The following is a 17363-nucleotide window of genomic DNA, read 5'->3' as shown; positions in this document are numbered from 1 at the left end:
TATATATATATATATATATAAAATCAAAATTATGTATATTCATATTATGTAACGCTCATTGTTTTCCCTTTATATTTAAATGAAAGAAGAATTCATTAAAGATATGAGATGAAGAGGTATTAGGCCTAAATCTGTCATGACTTAAGCTTTTGCTGTGTGTGATCACACATTTTTTTTAATGTAGTTTTGTTTGGAAAATAAAATGCATGCACTTCTCTATAATGCACATTTTGGAATATCACAGGGTAGCCATGTAAGATTGTAAACAGTTTTTTTGTGGTCACTCATTTGGCTGTGAGTGCATCACCATACATGATGTAGACTCAGGAAATATTAAGTTTTCATTAATTCTCAACAAAGGCATTACCTTAAGAATTGCCAGGTTATCAGTGCGATTATTTCTCTTTTATATTTGTTATTATGCTCTTCTTTGAACAAGATCTGGGTGTGGGTTTTGTAAGGCAAGGCTAATTACTTTCTTTTACGTTTTGTGTTTGTTCGCTATTTTGACTAGAAACATAAATAAAAGACTTTAATCATTGACGTCGGCTGTTTAAACTAAGGTGGGGTGACTGAAGTTGTTCAAAAGATTCATTTCATTTGATTATGTAAGACATATTGGCACATTGGAGTATATCCTCAGTGCCAAAGATGTCATCAGACCACAGTAATAGGTTCTGAAATAGCCCCAAATTTGACAAAGAAGGAAGTTTAAAGACTGATATCCCCTGAAACCATGAGTTAAGCCACTATAACACTGTATGGAAAATGTTATTTATTTTGTTATTTACTGAAAACAAAAACAGCTTTGTTAGTATGAATATTTCTCTGTATTTAAAGTGTTAAATTATACTTCCCAAAAGAAGCTTGTGTTATTCATATGTTGTATAACACATTTACACCTGACAGTCTTTTGTATTTCAAAGTCTAAGTTGGACCTTTTGAATATTTGGACCTAAATGGGATGCTTCTGTATGGAGGCTGATGAGTGCCACAATTCAAAAAATTAACACCTTTTTTAAAGGTTTTATTCTTTTATTATATATATATATATATATATACAATTAATTATATGGACTGAACATGTTCTGTAAGGATATATTTGTAAAATAAATCCAGGAAGAAATTAAGTTGTCTCATCTTGCTGAGTGAAAGGTAGCAAACCAGACATCAGGGTTTCAGGTCTTAGATTTAATGCATATATAACAGTTTAAATAACATAAGAAACATGAAAAAAAATTATGAAACTACAAAAGAATTTTAACTACATCATAAAATAAAAACACTATATTTAACTAAAGCTCATTAAACTAAATATTTTATGTCATCTATTTATTCTATTGAGGCATTCGTCACCCTCCATTTTAGCCTGAATTTCAGAGTGTAAAGTAAACGCCTCATAACGTCCATCGGTCCCGTTATGCGTCTGTCTTTTACTTTGAAGGCTCACCGGAAGTCCACCCATGAAGAAGGCAACTTGATTAGTCCTCGTTAAATGTAACCACAAACCTGTGGGTTTGGGGCGATAAGGGTTAACTAAGCGTTTAGAAAGGCCCTGCTGGCTCGTAGAACTCCTCTCTGTCAGGATTCGGGGAGCCGGTGGCCTCCGCTCCAATGTCTCCAGCAGTAATGAACCCCGCACGGCCTTTTTTCCAGCAGCTCACAGAAACGCCGCATTTACCGTAAAACACGGCAGCGGAGGAAGAAGGGGAGCAGCAGCTGGTCCCCCTCCCTCTGAGTTTATTCTCCTTTTCTCCTCAGCGCTTTGTCCTCCGGTACCGACATGCAAACATGTCCGCGAAAATAACCAGCGCCGTGAACCGTGAGCGGAGCGGCTCTGCGCTGTTACCGGTGATAAAGTAGGAAGGTTGGCGCACGATCCTGAGCTGAAGTCGCTCATTTCCACAGACTCAGGATGAAGAAACCCAAAGGGATCCGGATCCTTTCTGCCCTGTGTCTGGGATGTTTCATTATGGTCATCTTCTACTTTAACAGCAGCCTGAAGCCAGGTGAGCTTTAACAGAAACACATCTGCTGTCAGAACAGAAATGATTCCTGTCTGGGTTCTGATTTATCTGTAGAAATGAATCTTTGGGTTCATTCTGAGCCTGATGCTGCGGGGAGAACTGGATCCCAACCAGAGACAAAAGAGCTACACGTTCCTATTGCAATCTATTCAGGTGTGGCAAACCTGAATAGATCAATAATAAACAATCTAGCTTATTTCAGATTAAATGTAAATCCTAATCATTAAATATTGGGCTGACCTCTCCCTACACCCGTAGCATTACATTCCAGGTCCTGTTTCAGTTAAAATAATCAAATTTTCTCTTTAGTTAACCCTGCTTGTGTCCATATGCGTTATAAACATGGGAGCACCTGTTACAATTTGAAGAGCACTCCGCATTCTGTTTTTGGTTAAACAACTTAATTAAGACCATTCATATCCAAAATGTTGTTCTGATTTTCCTTATGTTGGCCTTTCCTTTCATAATTTATACATTTCCTGGTAAAGGATTCATTGCTGTCTCTTTTGGTTTAAGAAATTCAAAGAAAAAAAATGGCCCTCAAATAATGTGAGGCCCAAAAATAAAAGCCAATGCAGTTTGTAATTGATGTGAACACAACCAGAAGTGGGTAGAGTACCTAAAAAATAATTCAAGTAAGAGTAGCTGTTCTTCAACTTAAGAAAAAAAAAATCTATCAAGTGAAAGTAAATAGCAGTCATCCAAAAAATTAAAAATAAATAAATAAAGAGCAGTAATACAAAATTAGGTAAAAACTCAAGAACAGAGTAATTGTTGGATTATAGCATCTGATTGAATTAGTAGCAATACTTCACAAGAGTTATACTCAAAAGTAAAAAGTACCATACAGTAAAACTACCTCTGAACCAGGGGTGGAGCTAGATGGGGGGCCAGGGGTGGCCACTGCCACCCTCAGCCAATCATTGGACACCCCTGTGCAAAGTCATCATATATTAACAAGCGGTTGACAACAAAAACACTGTGGTTAACACACTGTGTTGAGGTTCATGTTGTTATGCACATCAATATACTAACATTAAAGATGATAAATACAGAATTTATGCTCTTTTCCGAACTAGATTTGTCGTATGGGGTAAAGAAAAAATTATGTGTTTCTGCAAGTCATCTCGGAGTCTTCAGTGAAATCATAGATAACTATTTTAATAAAAACTTAATAAACAATCAATTTATGTAGATATTAGTACTTGTAAATATCAATTTTATGCAGAATGATTATTGATAAAAGTAGGTAAGTAATGACAATGGAAAAGATTTACGCCACAGAACTCAAACCTGAAACAATTTTATCCACTATACCTTTTATCTAGAAAGCATGGATGTTTAAATATATGTGTCTATTTGTTTGGAAAGGTGGTAGGGAAGTATACAGTAGGTTGTCTTTATTTAGAAAATATGGATGATTTGCTTGTTAATTTTCCTGTTGGAACAGTGTAGATTGACCATGAGATTGTGGCGCCTATCAGCCACCCCTCAGCGTTCATTGGTTGCTGCCGGGCCACCCTTATAAAAAGGTTCTGGCTACGCCTCTGCTCTGAACTTTACTCTGGTGAAAGATGGTGGAGGAAGATTAATGCTGCTGGGAGGCTTGTCCTCGACTGGGACAGGGAAACTGGGTTGACAGGTAGATTACATGTTTTTACCTCAGAACTGGGATGTTGGAGCGACGTCATCTCCGAGGTGATGCTATTCCAGCCCATCCTTATTTTATGGCCACTACAACCCCTGTTCAAACAAAAACAATTATAAAAATCACCATTCTAACTAAGTAGAATACACCACCTGTATTTTGTACGTATAGGCTGTATCCGAACGTCCACCCTAACCCCTAAATCTGTCAATCACTATATAGAGCTAATACTATATAGTGGACTTTATAGTGAACTCAGTTAACTGACCTTTTGAAAAGATGATCACTACTTTTTGCTTTTCACTACTTTTACTTTTGCACGTGACTCCGCCTCCCTGCACGGTGCATGCACCATCTTTGTTATTTGTCGCCTATGGCGACAACGGGCTGCTGGGACAACAAATCCCATGATGCTTTGCAAGGAAAGTTCTCCTCACAAAGCATTCCGCAATATATATGCTCATCCAGTAACCACTACTTTTCAAGGTGCATTGTGGGAAATTGTGGGAAATTTCGAGGCACAGCTACAATAGAATGGAAATCACTAGTTGCATTATCTATTTATATATTTCATTTTCTTTCCACTCTAGATATACATTATTTTTGTCTGTCATAAAGTCTTCACAATTAAAATCTGAGGAACCATTATTCTTCCATCAGTCCAACAATTTATAACGTACGAAAAATATCAACTATAAAGCATCATCAACTTTAAAGAAACACCTTTCCTTTTTGTTTATTTTAGGTTTTGAAATTCAAATGTAACGTTTTTTAGAAGAAGAATGGATGTATGTTCCTCTATGGGATACTGATATAGCACATAGTTTGCAAACTAATGGCAAGAAATATGGATCTTAAAAAACATTCAAACAAACATGGTACTTTTAATGACATCCTTCTGGGAAAAATTAAAAGCATTTGTTCTATGAAGAAAGGTGAAAAACTGCTGAAACCTGCATTGGTTATTAAATATGTGTGTAAACTGTGGTAGAAGATCCTTGAAAGAAGATAGGAGGCCCCTGGTCACTTAAGAAGGCAATAATCCATCAAATTTGTTCATATAACATCACAAATATTAAAAAAGGTTGATCCTGCAAGGGTTCCTTTCACAAGACTCTGTATACCTGGAACCAAGGATTAGAGTCTGCGTCTGATGTCGATTGCCACTGTGGCTGCACTTTGTCCCCCTCGTCATTTTCACTCCTCCATGCCTGACGAGCGGTTTAGCTGTCAGATAGATTAGCGGAGCGTTTCCTCTGCTCCACAGAGGAAGGCTGGGAGCAGTCTCAGCTGGCTGCTGGTGGGGGTTTGGCCCTCGCTCAGAGCTACCCCCCCTCTTCTTTCAGGTAACCTACAATGGCCTCATTGAAGCAGACTGCAGCATTAGGGGCCCTCAAAGCATATATGCTGTAAAAATCCAGCATCTCCACAGTAGCTTGTGTAGATCCATGTTTATGTTAAAATTGGAATCTATGAGCAATCGGACTCACTTACAGCTCTTTAAACTGCTATTTACATGGTTAGATATTAAGTTTTAACGTATTCAAGATGTATGATGACTAGTGGATTGAACCATTGGATGGTTATTGTTTTGGCTAATAAAGGAGACAAATACTTATCAGACTTGAGCCATTAATGCTATATTTTAATTGTATATTTGGTAGTCGGGTTTAAGTCAGAACTTAAACATATAGTGGAGGATTTTCAAAAATGTTTTAAAAGACCTGCCCTGTCCACTTAAAAAAAAATGCACATGCACAACCCCTATTAAATGCATGCAAGAGCATGCACAAGCCCTTTTCTCCTGGTGCACGCTCTATTTAAATGAGAACAACTTATTTAGATGATCCATCCGGAAAAAGAACATCCTCCTCTTCACCTTTAAGATTCTGTTTTTAAGGAGCAGTGAACCAATGTTGCACAGGGACGCTGGGGAGGTTTATTTGGCTTTTCCAGACGACACAGTAATTGATTTTATTATATTCTATTCATTCCCAGTTCAGTTTTGTTACAACTGGCTGGTAAAAGACAGAGAGCTGTGGTGCCTGGAGTTAAGTGGACATCACAAACATTTCAGCTGGGACTCGCTGCATCCTGAGAGTCTTCATTGACATGTTAATGCTGTGCATTTGTTATCAATTCTATTCAGTTTTATTATGGTTAAAACATCTTCATTCATATTATCACTTAAGTAAAAGTAAGAAGTACCATAGAATTACTCCTACAAGTACTTTTTATTTCTTTGATTAGCTCAAGTTAATGTAACCTAGTAAGTAGATACTACCCACCTCTGCGTCTAACCTGAAGGATTAATAGTTATAAAATTGTTCAATGAATAAAGAAGTTGAGTTTTCTGCTGATTTTGCAACCTTCCAAATTTCGCCGGCTTTGTGTCATCCTGTGTCATCACAGAATGTGACATAGCCGCGGGAAGTGGGGGTGCACTTCCCGCATCACCCCCTAGTGGTGAGAGGTAGATATATATATATTTTTTTAATGCATTAAAAGTAATTTGCACAATTTATAAATGTGTGCAAAGTATTTTGCCTTTTTTATTTGACTATTATGTGTATCTGGATTTTAATTTAATTACTTTGAGGCCTAATCAACACAAGTTACTGGAAGTTACGTTGTCATGGCAACATCAAATAAGCTAGTGCTCGTAATTAAAAGAGGTATCCCGCTAGTGGCAGCAGACTAAAATTTACAATTTCACAAATAAATTTACATAGTCTAACGCCAGAAATGAGGAGGAACTATAGCACAGAAACGCACCTGTAACCCAACCTAGCCTGTAACCAGGGCACCCTGCAAGTAGCTCAAAGTAAGAGCAAGGTGCCGCCACGCACTTTCATATATATTCGTGCAGTTTACCGTAACTATAGTTTTTTAGACGGTGTTATTTTGATCTTTGATCTATTTTGATCCTATGTTCTTTGTGTAATGGACACGGAGATCTGTTCAAAAATGTTTACATAGTATCATAATATAATTATTTCCTTGTGGTTTGCGTAAAAAGGATTTTGGAGCAAATATAATAATGTGTGACATAAACACAGTGACTCAGATACATACCAGCTGACCAAATCCACGTTGTAATAGTGTTATTGTGAAGTTTAATAGTGCATATCTTCACCTTGGAAATGACGATGTGTGTGTTACGGACCCTGGTTGTGTGCAATGAAGTGTATATGAAAATAAAGTAGTAAATCTCAATCTATTTGTTTTTATTTATTGTATTTTAAATAGGCTTATAAGCTCATAGTTCTTTTGTCGAAAAAAAAAAAAGTTTCACACCACCCTCTGTTCAAAATGACTTCCAGTGGCCGTTAACTGTGAGCAAATCACAATCCTAAAGCTGAATGAAGCCAATCCGAGTGCATAACTGTTTAAAGATTGCCTCTGGCAGTTTTGATCTTATCTACTGTATTATGAACACACTTGGAATGTAGCACTTTTTTCACAGATTAAACATGGCAGCTGGTTTTGATTTTCAATAAATTGTTTTTTAAGGAAAAGAAAAAAAGGTATTTTTCTGCATTTGGAAATCCTGAACATCCTCTTTTCTGCTCCTTCTGGGATAAAGGTCATGCTGGTTTTTAGAAAAGCCAGCACTCAAAACAGAGAGAAACTCTACAGGATGTTGCACTTATAGGATTGTTGATGTAGTTTTTTTTTTTTATACTCCAAATACAGCAGTGATCTGAGAAAGAAATAACCACAGATTTAGTGTGAGGTTGCAGTAATGTGTAGCAGTGAGAAACGCTCCACTTCACTGCAACACCCTGACACAGACATGTGTAGAGCCGCATTAAGAAAAATGCTGATGACAACAATCATTGGATTTGTAGCTTGATTGGTTATTGGTGAAAGCATTGAACCGGCAACCTCTCTGACAGCCATTATAGCGTGGAGAAAAATGAAACACCCAGAATTCGGTGTCAGAGAGTTTTGAAAAAGTTGGGTTAGTGCTTCCTGCCTCTTTTATAGAGCAATCACATTTAGACATTTTTAAAGCCTTCACTTCTCTGGGTTAAAGGTTCCCATGTGCAGTTTTGCTATAAAGTTCACATACCCTTCCATTAAAGACAGAAATCATTGAAATCAGGTGTTTTCTGTAATACTCAAGAAATGTTCAGTCAGATTTCTGCACCTGTTTACAGGTATGTTGGTTCACTGTTCATGAGCAAGATGCTTTAATCTTTCTGTCTTTTTTATATACAAAAAACCTAAATCAATATTTTATTGTACTAAATTATAACTTGTGAATTTTTAATTATTATTACTTTTTTCAGTTTTGTGTTATTTGAATAACTAGTGTGAATGTATCCTTTTCTTTAATGGAATGGTACGTAAACTTTCAAGTACACGCATACATGGAGATTAATGATTTAATAAGTTGTTTTCTTATATAAAGTTTTTAAGGCAAACTTTAGGTAAAACGTATTTTTGCAAATCAAATCAAACTTTGTATTAAAAAATCTGTAATCGATGGACATGATAAATGCTAAGGCTATAACTAAAGATCTTGTTTTTTTTTACCGATTAATCTGTTGAGTATCTTTAGATCAACCAATTGTTAATTGGTGGGTGTACTTTTCATACCATCATTCTTCCATTTCCTGCTTTCTGCATTAACGATGTTCCCAATGTTGAGGTGGTCCTAATGTTAGAGAATTATTTTAAATTCTCTCTTTTATATTTCTAAATAGACTTAAGTTTTAATTTTTACAAATGTGTTTTAATAAATGTAAAACACTTGGTGTCATATTGTTCAGCACCAAGTTAATAATGCAGGATTATCTATCATTTCAGATGTTTTAAGCAGTTTGCTAGATTGTAATATGCTGGTTGCATCATTCTTGTCATCTTGTCTGTTACTACATTCCTCCAGTAATGACAACAGTAAAGCTATGATTTATACCATCTGCTCCCATTCAGTGTTAATATGAATAATTAATAACCAAAATACAGAGGGATCTATGTTACTGCATGAACCTGTCTTGAATTATGTTTGGTTTTACACCATAGCCAGGGTTTTTTATTCTACATGTTCCTGGAAGTAGGACTGAAGTATATGTCAGCAGTAACACTGCAGATACAGATGTAGGCTGATGTGTTTCATGTGGTTTGTTCCAGCCATTAAATCGCATGCACATCCTGAGACTACTGCTTCAGCCTCAAGGCAGCTGCCTTGATCGCTAATGCTCAACTCGTTCCTTCTCTGCCTGGGCTTGACATGGGGCCCTGACAGGAGGAATTATCTGTTCAGGACTTCATCTGGCCACATGTTGTGCATTAAACAAATATGTTCCCTTGCATCCCTTGGTTTGGCATTGATTTTTTTTATATTCCTTCAGTCTGAAGAAAACTTTTAGATGCAATTTTATCAAATAAACTATGCTTCAAAAAATAGGTATTCAACCTGAACTTGATAGCATGTTCTGCAGCCTTACTGGCCTAAATCAGCTGTGCCTTGCAGCTGCTGTCGGCTCCTCTCCCATCTTGGCCTGCATGGTGACAGGTCTGAGTAGGCCTGCTGCCGCCCGTCCCGCCAGCTGTTTATTCATGACGCAGCAATGGAGAAGGTTATTATACAACAAGTACTCTGGTTTCTCAGAATCTGATCAGTACCATCTGTGTTTAAAGCTGTCACGGTAAAGTGATTTGCCGTTTTGTGCTTTCGCATATGAAATTAATCACTAAGTTCTTAAGAACTCTGCAAACTAAGTTCCATAAAATATAACCCTTAAGCTCAGTCAGTGTTGCTGGCCCCCTAAAGGGTCCATACATACATCTATCTTCTGAAATACCGGCCAGTTGGACCCCATTTAAATGTGTTTGCCCATATTTATGCTCCTATTTTGTTTTCCTTAAACCACAGCGTTCCTCACAGATCGATAAATTTTTTAAGACAGATGCTCAAAGTTCTGCACCGTAGTATAACGGTTATCCAACTATAAAAATATAGAAGTTTCCTAAAAAGACATTTTGGCATTTTTTGTTTTCTATCCCCAAGGGATGGAAACTACACACATCTCCCCATATTTTTTTTGTCCTTTGCCTGATGTGTTTGGAAACTTGCTGTCATTGTTTCATTGTCTGCATGCGCAGTAATATTTTCATAAAAATCCAAGCTACTTGCAGATGTCCGTGAAAAAATGTGGCAAACTTTTGGGAAGATAATACTGCGTTTTATTCTGCTTTTATTTGTCATCTATTGTATTATCTGATTCATGTAAAGCAGTTTGAATTGAACTTGCCTTGCCTTGCCTTGTCACACACTCTAGAGCAGATTTTGGGGTGTAAATTTGCAAGTTTCCAAGAATGTATTTCTTATGACAAGTCCAACAATTGTTAAAAAAAATGTCTGAAAAGGACAGGAGTAATCTTCGATTAGCAATTTTTGTCTTCAAAAATGTGTTAAATTGAACCTTTGCCCTGAGTTGCTACCACCAAGTTTATATAGGATACATTTTTTAAGGTTTGTTTATCAAAAATAAAGAAAAGGTTTCAAATATTTTGTATGTATAACTACTTACTGAATTACCATGTTTTATGCTCTTTGTGTACTTGGTTCTGAACCACACAGCATTCAGTTCAATACAGGTCATAGCAGGAACATGTTGATCACCTGAAGATTTAATCAGATAATAAACGAAGAAGCAACAAAACAAAACCAGTTTACTCTCCTACCCTACTCTGTTTAATTTAAAAGCTATTGGATACTAATGTGATTAAATTAATAGTGGAGCCAGACTGAATCTGACCTTCTGTGCTGCAGGGGTTACTCCAAAGAAAATACATAGAATGAGCAGAAACACAGAAATTGCACAGGGATGCTGCTGAATACTTTTGCATTAACAAGATCCATAGCTGCACTGTAACATATATATATTTACTATGCGTGTGTGTATTAGCTGATATCCAATACTGATATGATTCAACTGCTGAATGAATGAACCACATCTCTGCCAAGTGGGTGAAGGCTATAGCCTTGATATAAAAATTGTTTAAAAAAAAAAAGGTAACAAATGAACACAGATACAAAAGTACTTTATAATATTTATCAACAAATAAGCAGCAAAAATAAAGAAATGTTAAATTCACTGGATTGGATCGGTGATATCAAATCACCGATATCCAGCTAATTAGTCAATATCGAAGCCGATATCCGATCCAGGTATTGTTTCTCTAAATGAGGACGGGGATGCATGAAAAAGCTGCAGAACAGCGGCACTCTGGAACCAACGTTTCATTCCTCTGCTCTGATCCAAACTTTGCTTCTCTAAATTGGGCCATGTGCAATGCACAAGTGTTTTTTTTTTATTATTCTGCATTATTAAAGCAAAGCATTTACCAAACATTTTCCTGTGTATCATACATGGTCCAAATATGTTGTAAGTCTTCCCCCCCAACACATCAGCCTTGGAGTCTAGTAGTTGTATGCCTTTGGACACAACATAGGTCTTCCATATCTGCATTCTTTCCTCTAAGACTCAGTAAAGTGAAACTTCATGCTCATTTTTCACATAAAAGGCTCAGCTTTTTACGTTTACAGCATTTCTCATAGTAACGTGACCCTTTGGCATGAGAAGTTAAAAAGGAGGGGGGCCCTGTTTTCCCAGAGGAATTTAAACAGAGCTCCGTTTATAGCCAAGGCAGGACGGACATGCATTGGCCTTCCTACATTTTGCTTTTTCTTTGCTGTAGTGTGCTTATTCAGGGTGTTTAATCTTGCTTTTTCTTAGTTGTGTATTTAAAGTGTATTTAAGTGTTTTTAATATATAGTATTTGGTTTTTCACTTTAAATACATATGTTCCAATTGAACAGTTTTTTTTTTACTTGAAATCCTATTTTCACCAACCCTTCTGTTAAAACCTGAGAGCCAGCCCTTTGAATGCTGATGCTGCATTAGCAGGGAGATGATGTCACACAATGTGCCCTTTCAGTGTGTGCCATCTCAGCCTGTTGCTCAAACTAGATCACGCCAGGTGTTAGTCATTTCCTAAATCCCTTCAGACATTACCTTTCCTTGCCGGGCTATAAACGAAGAAGCGGAAAAACATGGCTTAGGATGTTTGTGTGTCTGGAATGTGGTTCTCAGTCGCTTATAAAAATCAGCAGATAAATCAATGCATTAAAGAAAAAAGTTCAGCTCAAACTTCCATTGGCAGGGGATCATTTGATTCTCATTATTCCTGCTATTTAGACTCCCTGCAGATTTGAACTCCTTAAGGAAAAATGTAATAACTTTAAAACTAAGTTCCTGTTTATACAATCGTTGGGCCTAATTGCTAAATTACTACTAGAAGCTTTGTTTTTAAATAACTAGCTGATGTAGATTTCTTTGCATGTGGCACCAACCTCTTCATAATATTGACCAAGTTTGTTTTATTACGGTACTTCAGAAACACCCTTTCTTAACTATAGGGTCACCTCCTTTTTTGATGGTGAGCAATACTTCAGGTGGTGCTGATTCATACAAAGGGCTACCAATACTGACCTATGACCCAGAAGGGTCAGCATTCACCTACATTTTATGTAAAATAAACATATATTTTTATGTTTAGCCATTTTCAAACTATAGATGCAATTGTGAATAAAAAAGAAGAGAATAAATAATAAAATAGAGTTTTAGACGCTGCAGTGTTTTCTTACTGGTGAGCTGTAATATGTAGTCCTTTGGGGCACCATGGTGACATGTGGATCATACGATACAATATAAAGAGATTTGCTGCTTGAAATAGATATCACTGGGTATGCTAAAACTAATTAAATTTATTAGTGCTTGGAATTTAATATGCAATGTTTGGTCGTCATTCTCAATTATTCCTGCATTCAGTCAGTTATTACATTTTTTACTATGTTTATTTTTTTTTTATGAACTTACTCCATGGTGTTTGCCAGTAGGTCTCAGCTCATAAGCAGTTTGGCACTTTTAAGTGTCCAGATCGCATTCAAAGAGAGGACTACGTAAAACTGTTAGTCCTCTGGGCCGTCTGCACTGAAAAAGGCCAGGAATAATATTAGTCCGTAAAGCTTTGTAGCTTATGTTTTTTAAATGGCATTAATTTAACATCTAGCCAAAGTGAGAATCATATCTAAGCTGTTCCAAGATTTTAATACAATTAAAGACAAATCCTTGGAGGAAAAGGGTTTTATTGCACATTTTATGCACCACAAGAGCTAGGTTTGTTAAAACCTCCAATTATTAAGTAGATAGTTATGAGAAACCAAATGCTGAGTTGAAAAGTAGGTCAGTTAAGATGGTTTGCTAATGAGACACATTTTAATTGTTAAACGTGGGTGCAAAGTGTGTGTAGCTAGAAGACGACTGTCTGGGAGCCTTTCTGCTTCTGTTTAGCTGTTAAATCAAGAAAAAGCTTGAAAGAGCAAATTCATTTTTTTAAAGGATTTTTTTCCCCCCAGGTGAATAAGAAACAAAGAAAACATAAAAAAAATGACAAAAATAGTTTTTAAAAAAAAATGAAAGACTATAATACTACTGTTGTGAAAATAATGACTGTTGTGAATTTGTTCTTCCATTCCAAATAAAATAAAAACTATATATATATATATAAAATTTTATTGGCCGACATCTAAAATCTCCGATATTTTCATGCTGATAGAAACTCTGCTTCTATTGAAAGTCTCTGTAACCCATTGGTTGATCCGACATGGGTCAGTCTTTTTCTTACCTTTTGTTGTTGATTTTTGTTTGAGTAATATTACTTGATAAGCCTTTTCTAACATTCTACAGTTTAAAATAAGTGATAAAAGTTGGTGTGATTCGTGATAATATCGTGTCGGGTCAATATCAGTATCGGCTATAATATTGTATCGGGTTAATATCGGTATCTGCTCATTCTCAAAGCTGCACGGTATCTGGAATTAAAAGGTTGTATTGGGACATTCCTACTAAGATATAGTGTTTTCATCGACACAAACTGATGGTATGTCTAAAAGTGTGTTTACTTTCCAGCTATTGTAAAAAAGGAAATGAAAATAGATATTGCCTGCTTAGTAGCAATGGTATTACCAAATGTAATTGTTGTAATGAAACTAGCCTATTTAGTAGTTTAGTTTTGTTAGTTGTATTCATACTTGAACTCCCATTCTTAGTGATAACAGAGGCATCAAGATTTATTCATTGAAATAATATTATATTAATCTTTATTGTAGGATATACCACAATATATTACGCAACGTTGAACCCATATCGCCGGATCAAAGACTATATGCCAACAGTTTGTGAGACCAAAGCATCATGGAGCGCCACAGGGGACTGTGCTTTTATTTTAAACCTCTGACTTCCAGCACTGTCATCTGCAGAAATGCTCCGAGGAATCTGCAGTTGTTGGTTGCATCAGAAATAGACAACAAACTGAGAACAGGGCGGATAATGGTTATGTGTGGAATCAATAATCTGATCCTGAATGTGAACAAAACGAGAGATTTTTTTGGATTTCAAGAGGAACAAGAATAGATCAGACTTTCTATTTTTTAGGTTAGAAGAATAAGGATTATACTTCCCTGGGTTTTCACTTCCTTCTGTGTTTGCAGCAGGATTCTGCAAACACCACCTTCTATAAGTTTGTCGTGGAGATTGTGATCTTTTCTGCCATTGTCTGCTGGGGTAGAAGCATCACAGCAAACGGTTTAAAGAAGCTTAACAAGCGTTTTAGGAACGCTGCTGAACCTCTGGAGATGATTTCACAAAGAATGCTCCATAAAATGTATGTACATACTGGACAACCCTGATCATCCTCCTTTTCACACTGTCATATAAAACAGAGTGTTCTCAGTCAGAGGCTGATTTACAAGATTTTTCTTTAGCATTGATAGAAGAACATTTTTAAATTGAATTGAGTCCTTACTTGTTATGCCATTTTTTAAATCTTGCATTCTAAGTAAATCCTGTTTTAAAACTATAAAGGAGCATTGCTTAAATTCCAAAGTTTTTAAAGGGCTTTGCCCCCTCAGGGGCAAAGGCATGTCTGGGAAAGATAACTAATTATATGCAACTTTTTAATTTGCGCAATGCTCCTTAAATGTGTAAGATTCAGATTAAACTCATTTTAAAAGTGCATTTATATCCATTTTTTTTCTGGAAGAGAGGAATGGTGATTGAAACTGAGCTTAAAATTAGACAATAATGGAAACCTTCAACAGATTATAACTGAATTAGATTCTGCATTCAGGCAGTGAAACGGTGGCCTGACTCTGAGCCTGTGAGGCTGGGTAATATGATGCCGGCCTGAAAGCTTATCCAGCTCCGACTGCTTGTCAGTAAACCTTGATCCTTTAAGTTTCCCCTTTGTGTTGCCTTCCACTTACAGAAGAGAGCTAAACTTACTGCATTAACCGTAATCTCATTTAGTTTTTAATGTGTCAGTAATTCCATGGACATTTAGCATGTATTTACTTCTAAATGTAAAATAAAACAGTGTTTTTTAAAGTTAAAAAGTTTTGCTCTTTCCATGACTGAAGTCAGACTTTATGCAGCTGTTTTTTTTGTGAGTGTGAGAGCAGCTTATACAACAGAAGCCCAAAAAAAATGACTACATGTGGGATAATTACAGACAGCAGAGGACAGAGGATCACCACCATGAGATTAGAAAACTCTTTTAACTTCATGGGCATGTTGTCTTGCTGCTGTTCCTTGATTTTTTTTTTGTGGTATTCTAATGTTAACATCTGTAAGTATCTGTTTAGTGCCGACATCTAGAGTCTGCAGCGTTTGTGTGTGTTTGCTGAACAGATTTATTGATGTTTTGCTTTTCCTTATCTTCAGAACCACTGGGGGAGCAAAGCGGTGGGCAGAAAACCAGGAGGAGCCCCCTACAGGCACTCTATGAGGGGGACCAGGTCAGTGTTGCTCGCTCACGTTCACCGCTTACAGCTGTTGTGTAAAAACGCACTTTGACCTTTGGCCAAAGAGCATTTCTCCAGAAATCTTTTAGGTTTTGATGCAACTCTGCTATTCACAGCCATTCTGCCATATTTCTTAAAGAAAGAAGTAAACTGAAAGGTGTGATTTGTAATTTTTCTATCATGATTACATGCATTTCTTCTCTTGTAGTCATAGTCAAAACCCATAACAGCTATAGATGTCCTTTTATAAAGATTGCTCAGGGACTGCTTTTGCAAGCTTACAAACAGCCTTCTATTTTCTGCTAGGACTTTTTGACATGTTGGTTTCACATGTTTGCACATTTGCAGCATCAAAATAAGAAAAACTGTTATTTTTCTCACTTATTAACACACATTTTATTTTCTTCTGCCAACCCTAAATGATAGCATAGTTAAACACAAGTTTATGGCAGCACTGTCTAACTTTTAGCCACTAGGGTCACTAGAACTGTAGCTTCCAGGTTTAGTACCTCTGAAAGCAACTGGCAGTCTCCCTCCTTTGGAGCAGTGAAGTGGGAAGTAATGGATTAATTCCCACATTTATCCCTCTGGATTAAATCCTACAGCAGAGATCCAAAATATGTCTGATCAGATTACTTTCATATCTGTTTTTTCCCCTCCTAACAGCAACTTAGCTTAGTTAGCTGTTGTGTTTAAGAGGAGCTCAGACTGCAGTAAACAGGCCAGCATGCAGGAAGCATCGATATGGAAAAAGCTCTACACTAACCTATAAAAACCCATTCTGCTTCAATATTTCTATCTTTCTGTTAGTTTCTCTAGGGGTTTTATTTTCTTTACAAAGTCATTACTGATTATTTTCTTCTTCTTTTTTTCATATGCTGTGTGAGGACACCCACTCATCCTCAACAGCTGTTCCCAGTTTAAGCTCTCTGTGGAGAAAAAGAGGTTTAATTTTCATAAAACTAACAAGATTCAGCTGACTTTACTTAGAACTAAGTGCTTGTGTTATTTTCTGATTTCCTTACTCTTAAAGACAGAAAACTCCACTGTCTGTGATGAAGTAATAGCTCCTCAATCAATAAACTAAACTAAAAAACATTGAGCCATAAACACTTCCCTTTCTTAGTGTTGGGGCAGTGGATGTTTGAGAAATAGTTAGGTATTTAGTTGTGACTTAAAGTGAAGGTGTAGGGGTACAAATAAGGAATTAAACATGACCTAATGTCGGTCTATTTCAGTGCAATTATAAAGAATGATGAGGAAATAAACTGTTCTTGTTTGTAGGGCTGCAGGTATTATTTTAGTTTTGCATCTATGATTTATTTGTATGATTTTATTTTTCGATTAATCTAAAAAAAGATACTTTTAGCTGAATTAAAATCTCTAAACAAGCATCTGAAAAGGAGAAAAAAACATTTATTAAACACTTTCCTGGCAAAAACATTTTTATGTATACATGTATATAAAAATGTGTATGTATATATACATATATATTAATATATATATATATATATATATATTATATATATATGTGTGTATATGTGTATATGTATATGTGTATATATATATATGTATATACTGTATGTATGTATATGTGTATATATATGTATATATGTATATGTATATGTGTATATATATGTATATACTGTATGTATGTATATGTGTATATATATGTATATGTATATGTGTATATATATGTATATATGTATATGTGTATATATTAGGGTTGTCACGATACTAAACTTTTCAACTCTATACCGATACTAAGGAAAATATTCGATACTCAATACCATTTTCGATACCACAAGGA

At 36.1% G+C, this 17363-nt stretch overlaps 1 protein-coding gene across 1 annotated transcript in view; it reads left to right on the top strand.

The window, feature by feature from the left end:
- The first annotated feature begins 1493 nt into the window (after window positions 1–1493).
- The window catches only part of LOC107082140 (carbohydrate sulfotransferase 11-like), a 19168-nt gene continuing 3298 nt past the window's right edge, over window positions 1494–17363 (top strand). Inside the window, exons 1-2 of the mRNA XM_015370658.1 lie at window positions 1494–2009; window positions 15474–15547. Coding sequence (XP_015226144.1) covers window positions 1916–2009; window positions 15474–15547 — 168 coding nt within the window. The 5' untranslated portion in view covers window positions 1494–1915. The remainder of the gene's footprint in view (window positions 2010–15473; window positions 15548–17363) is intronic.

The sequence above is a fragment of the Cyprinodon variegatus genome, unplaced genomic scaffold (genome assembly GCF_000732505.1).
Source record: "Cyprinodon variegatus isolate N-32 unplaced genomic scaffold, C_variegatus-1.0 Scaffold47, whole genome shotgun sequence".
Taxonomy (NCBI): Eukaryota; Metazoa; Chordata; class Actinopteri; order Cyprinodontiformes; family Cyprinodontidae; genus Cyprinodon; species Cyprinodon variegatus.
This window is presented reverse-complemented; position numbering and strand designations above follow the sequence as displayed.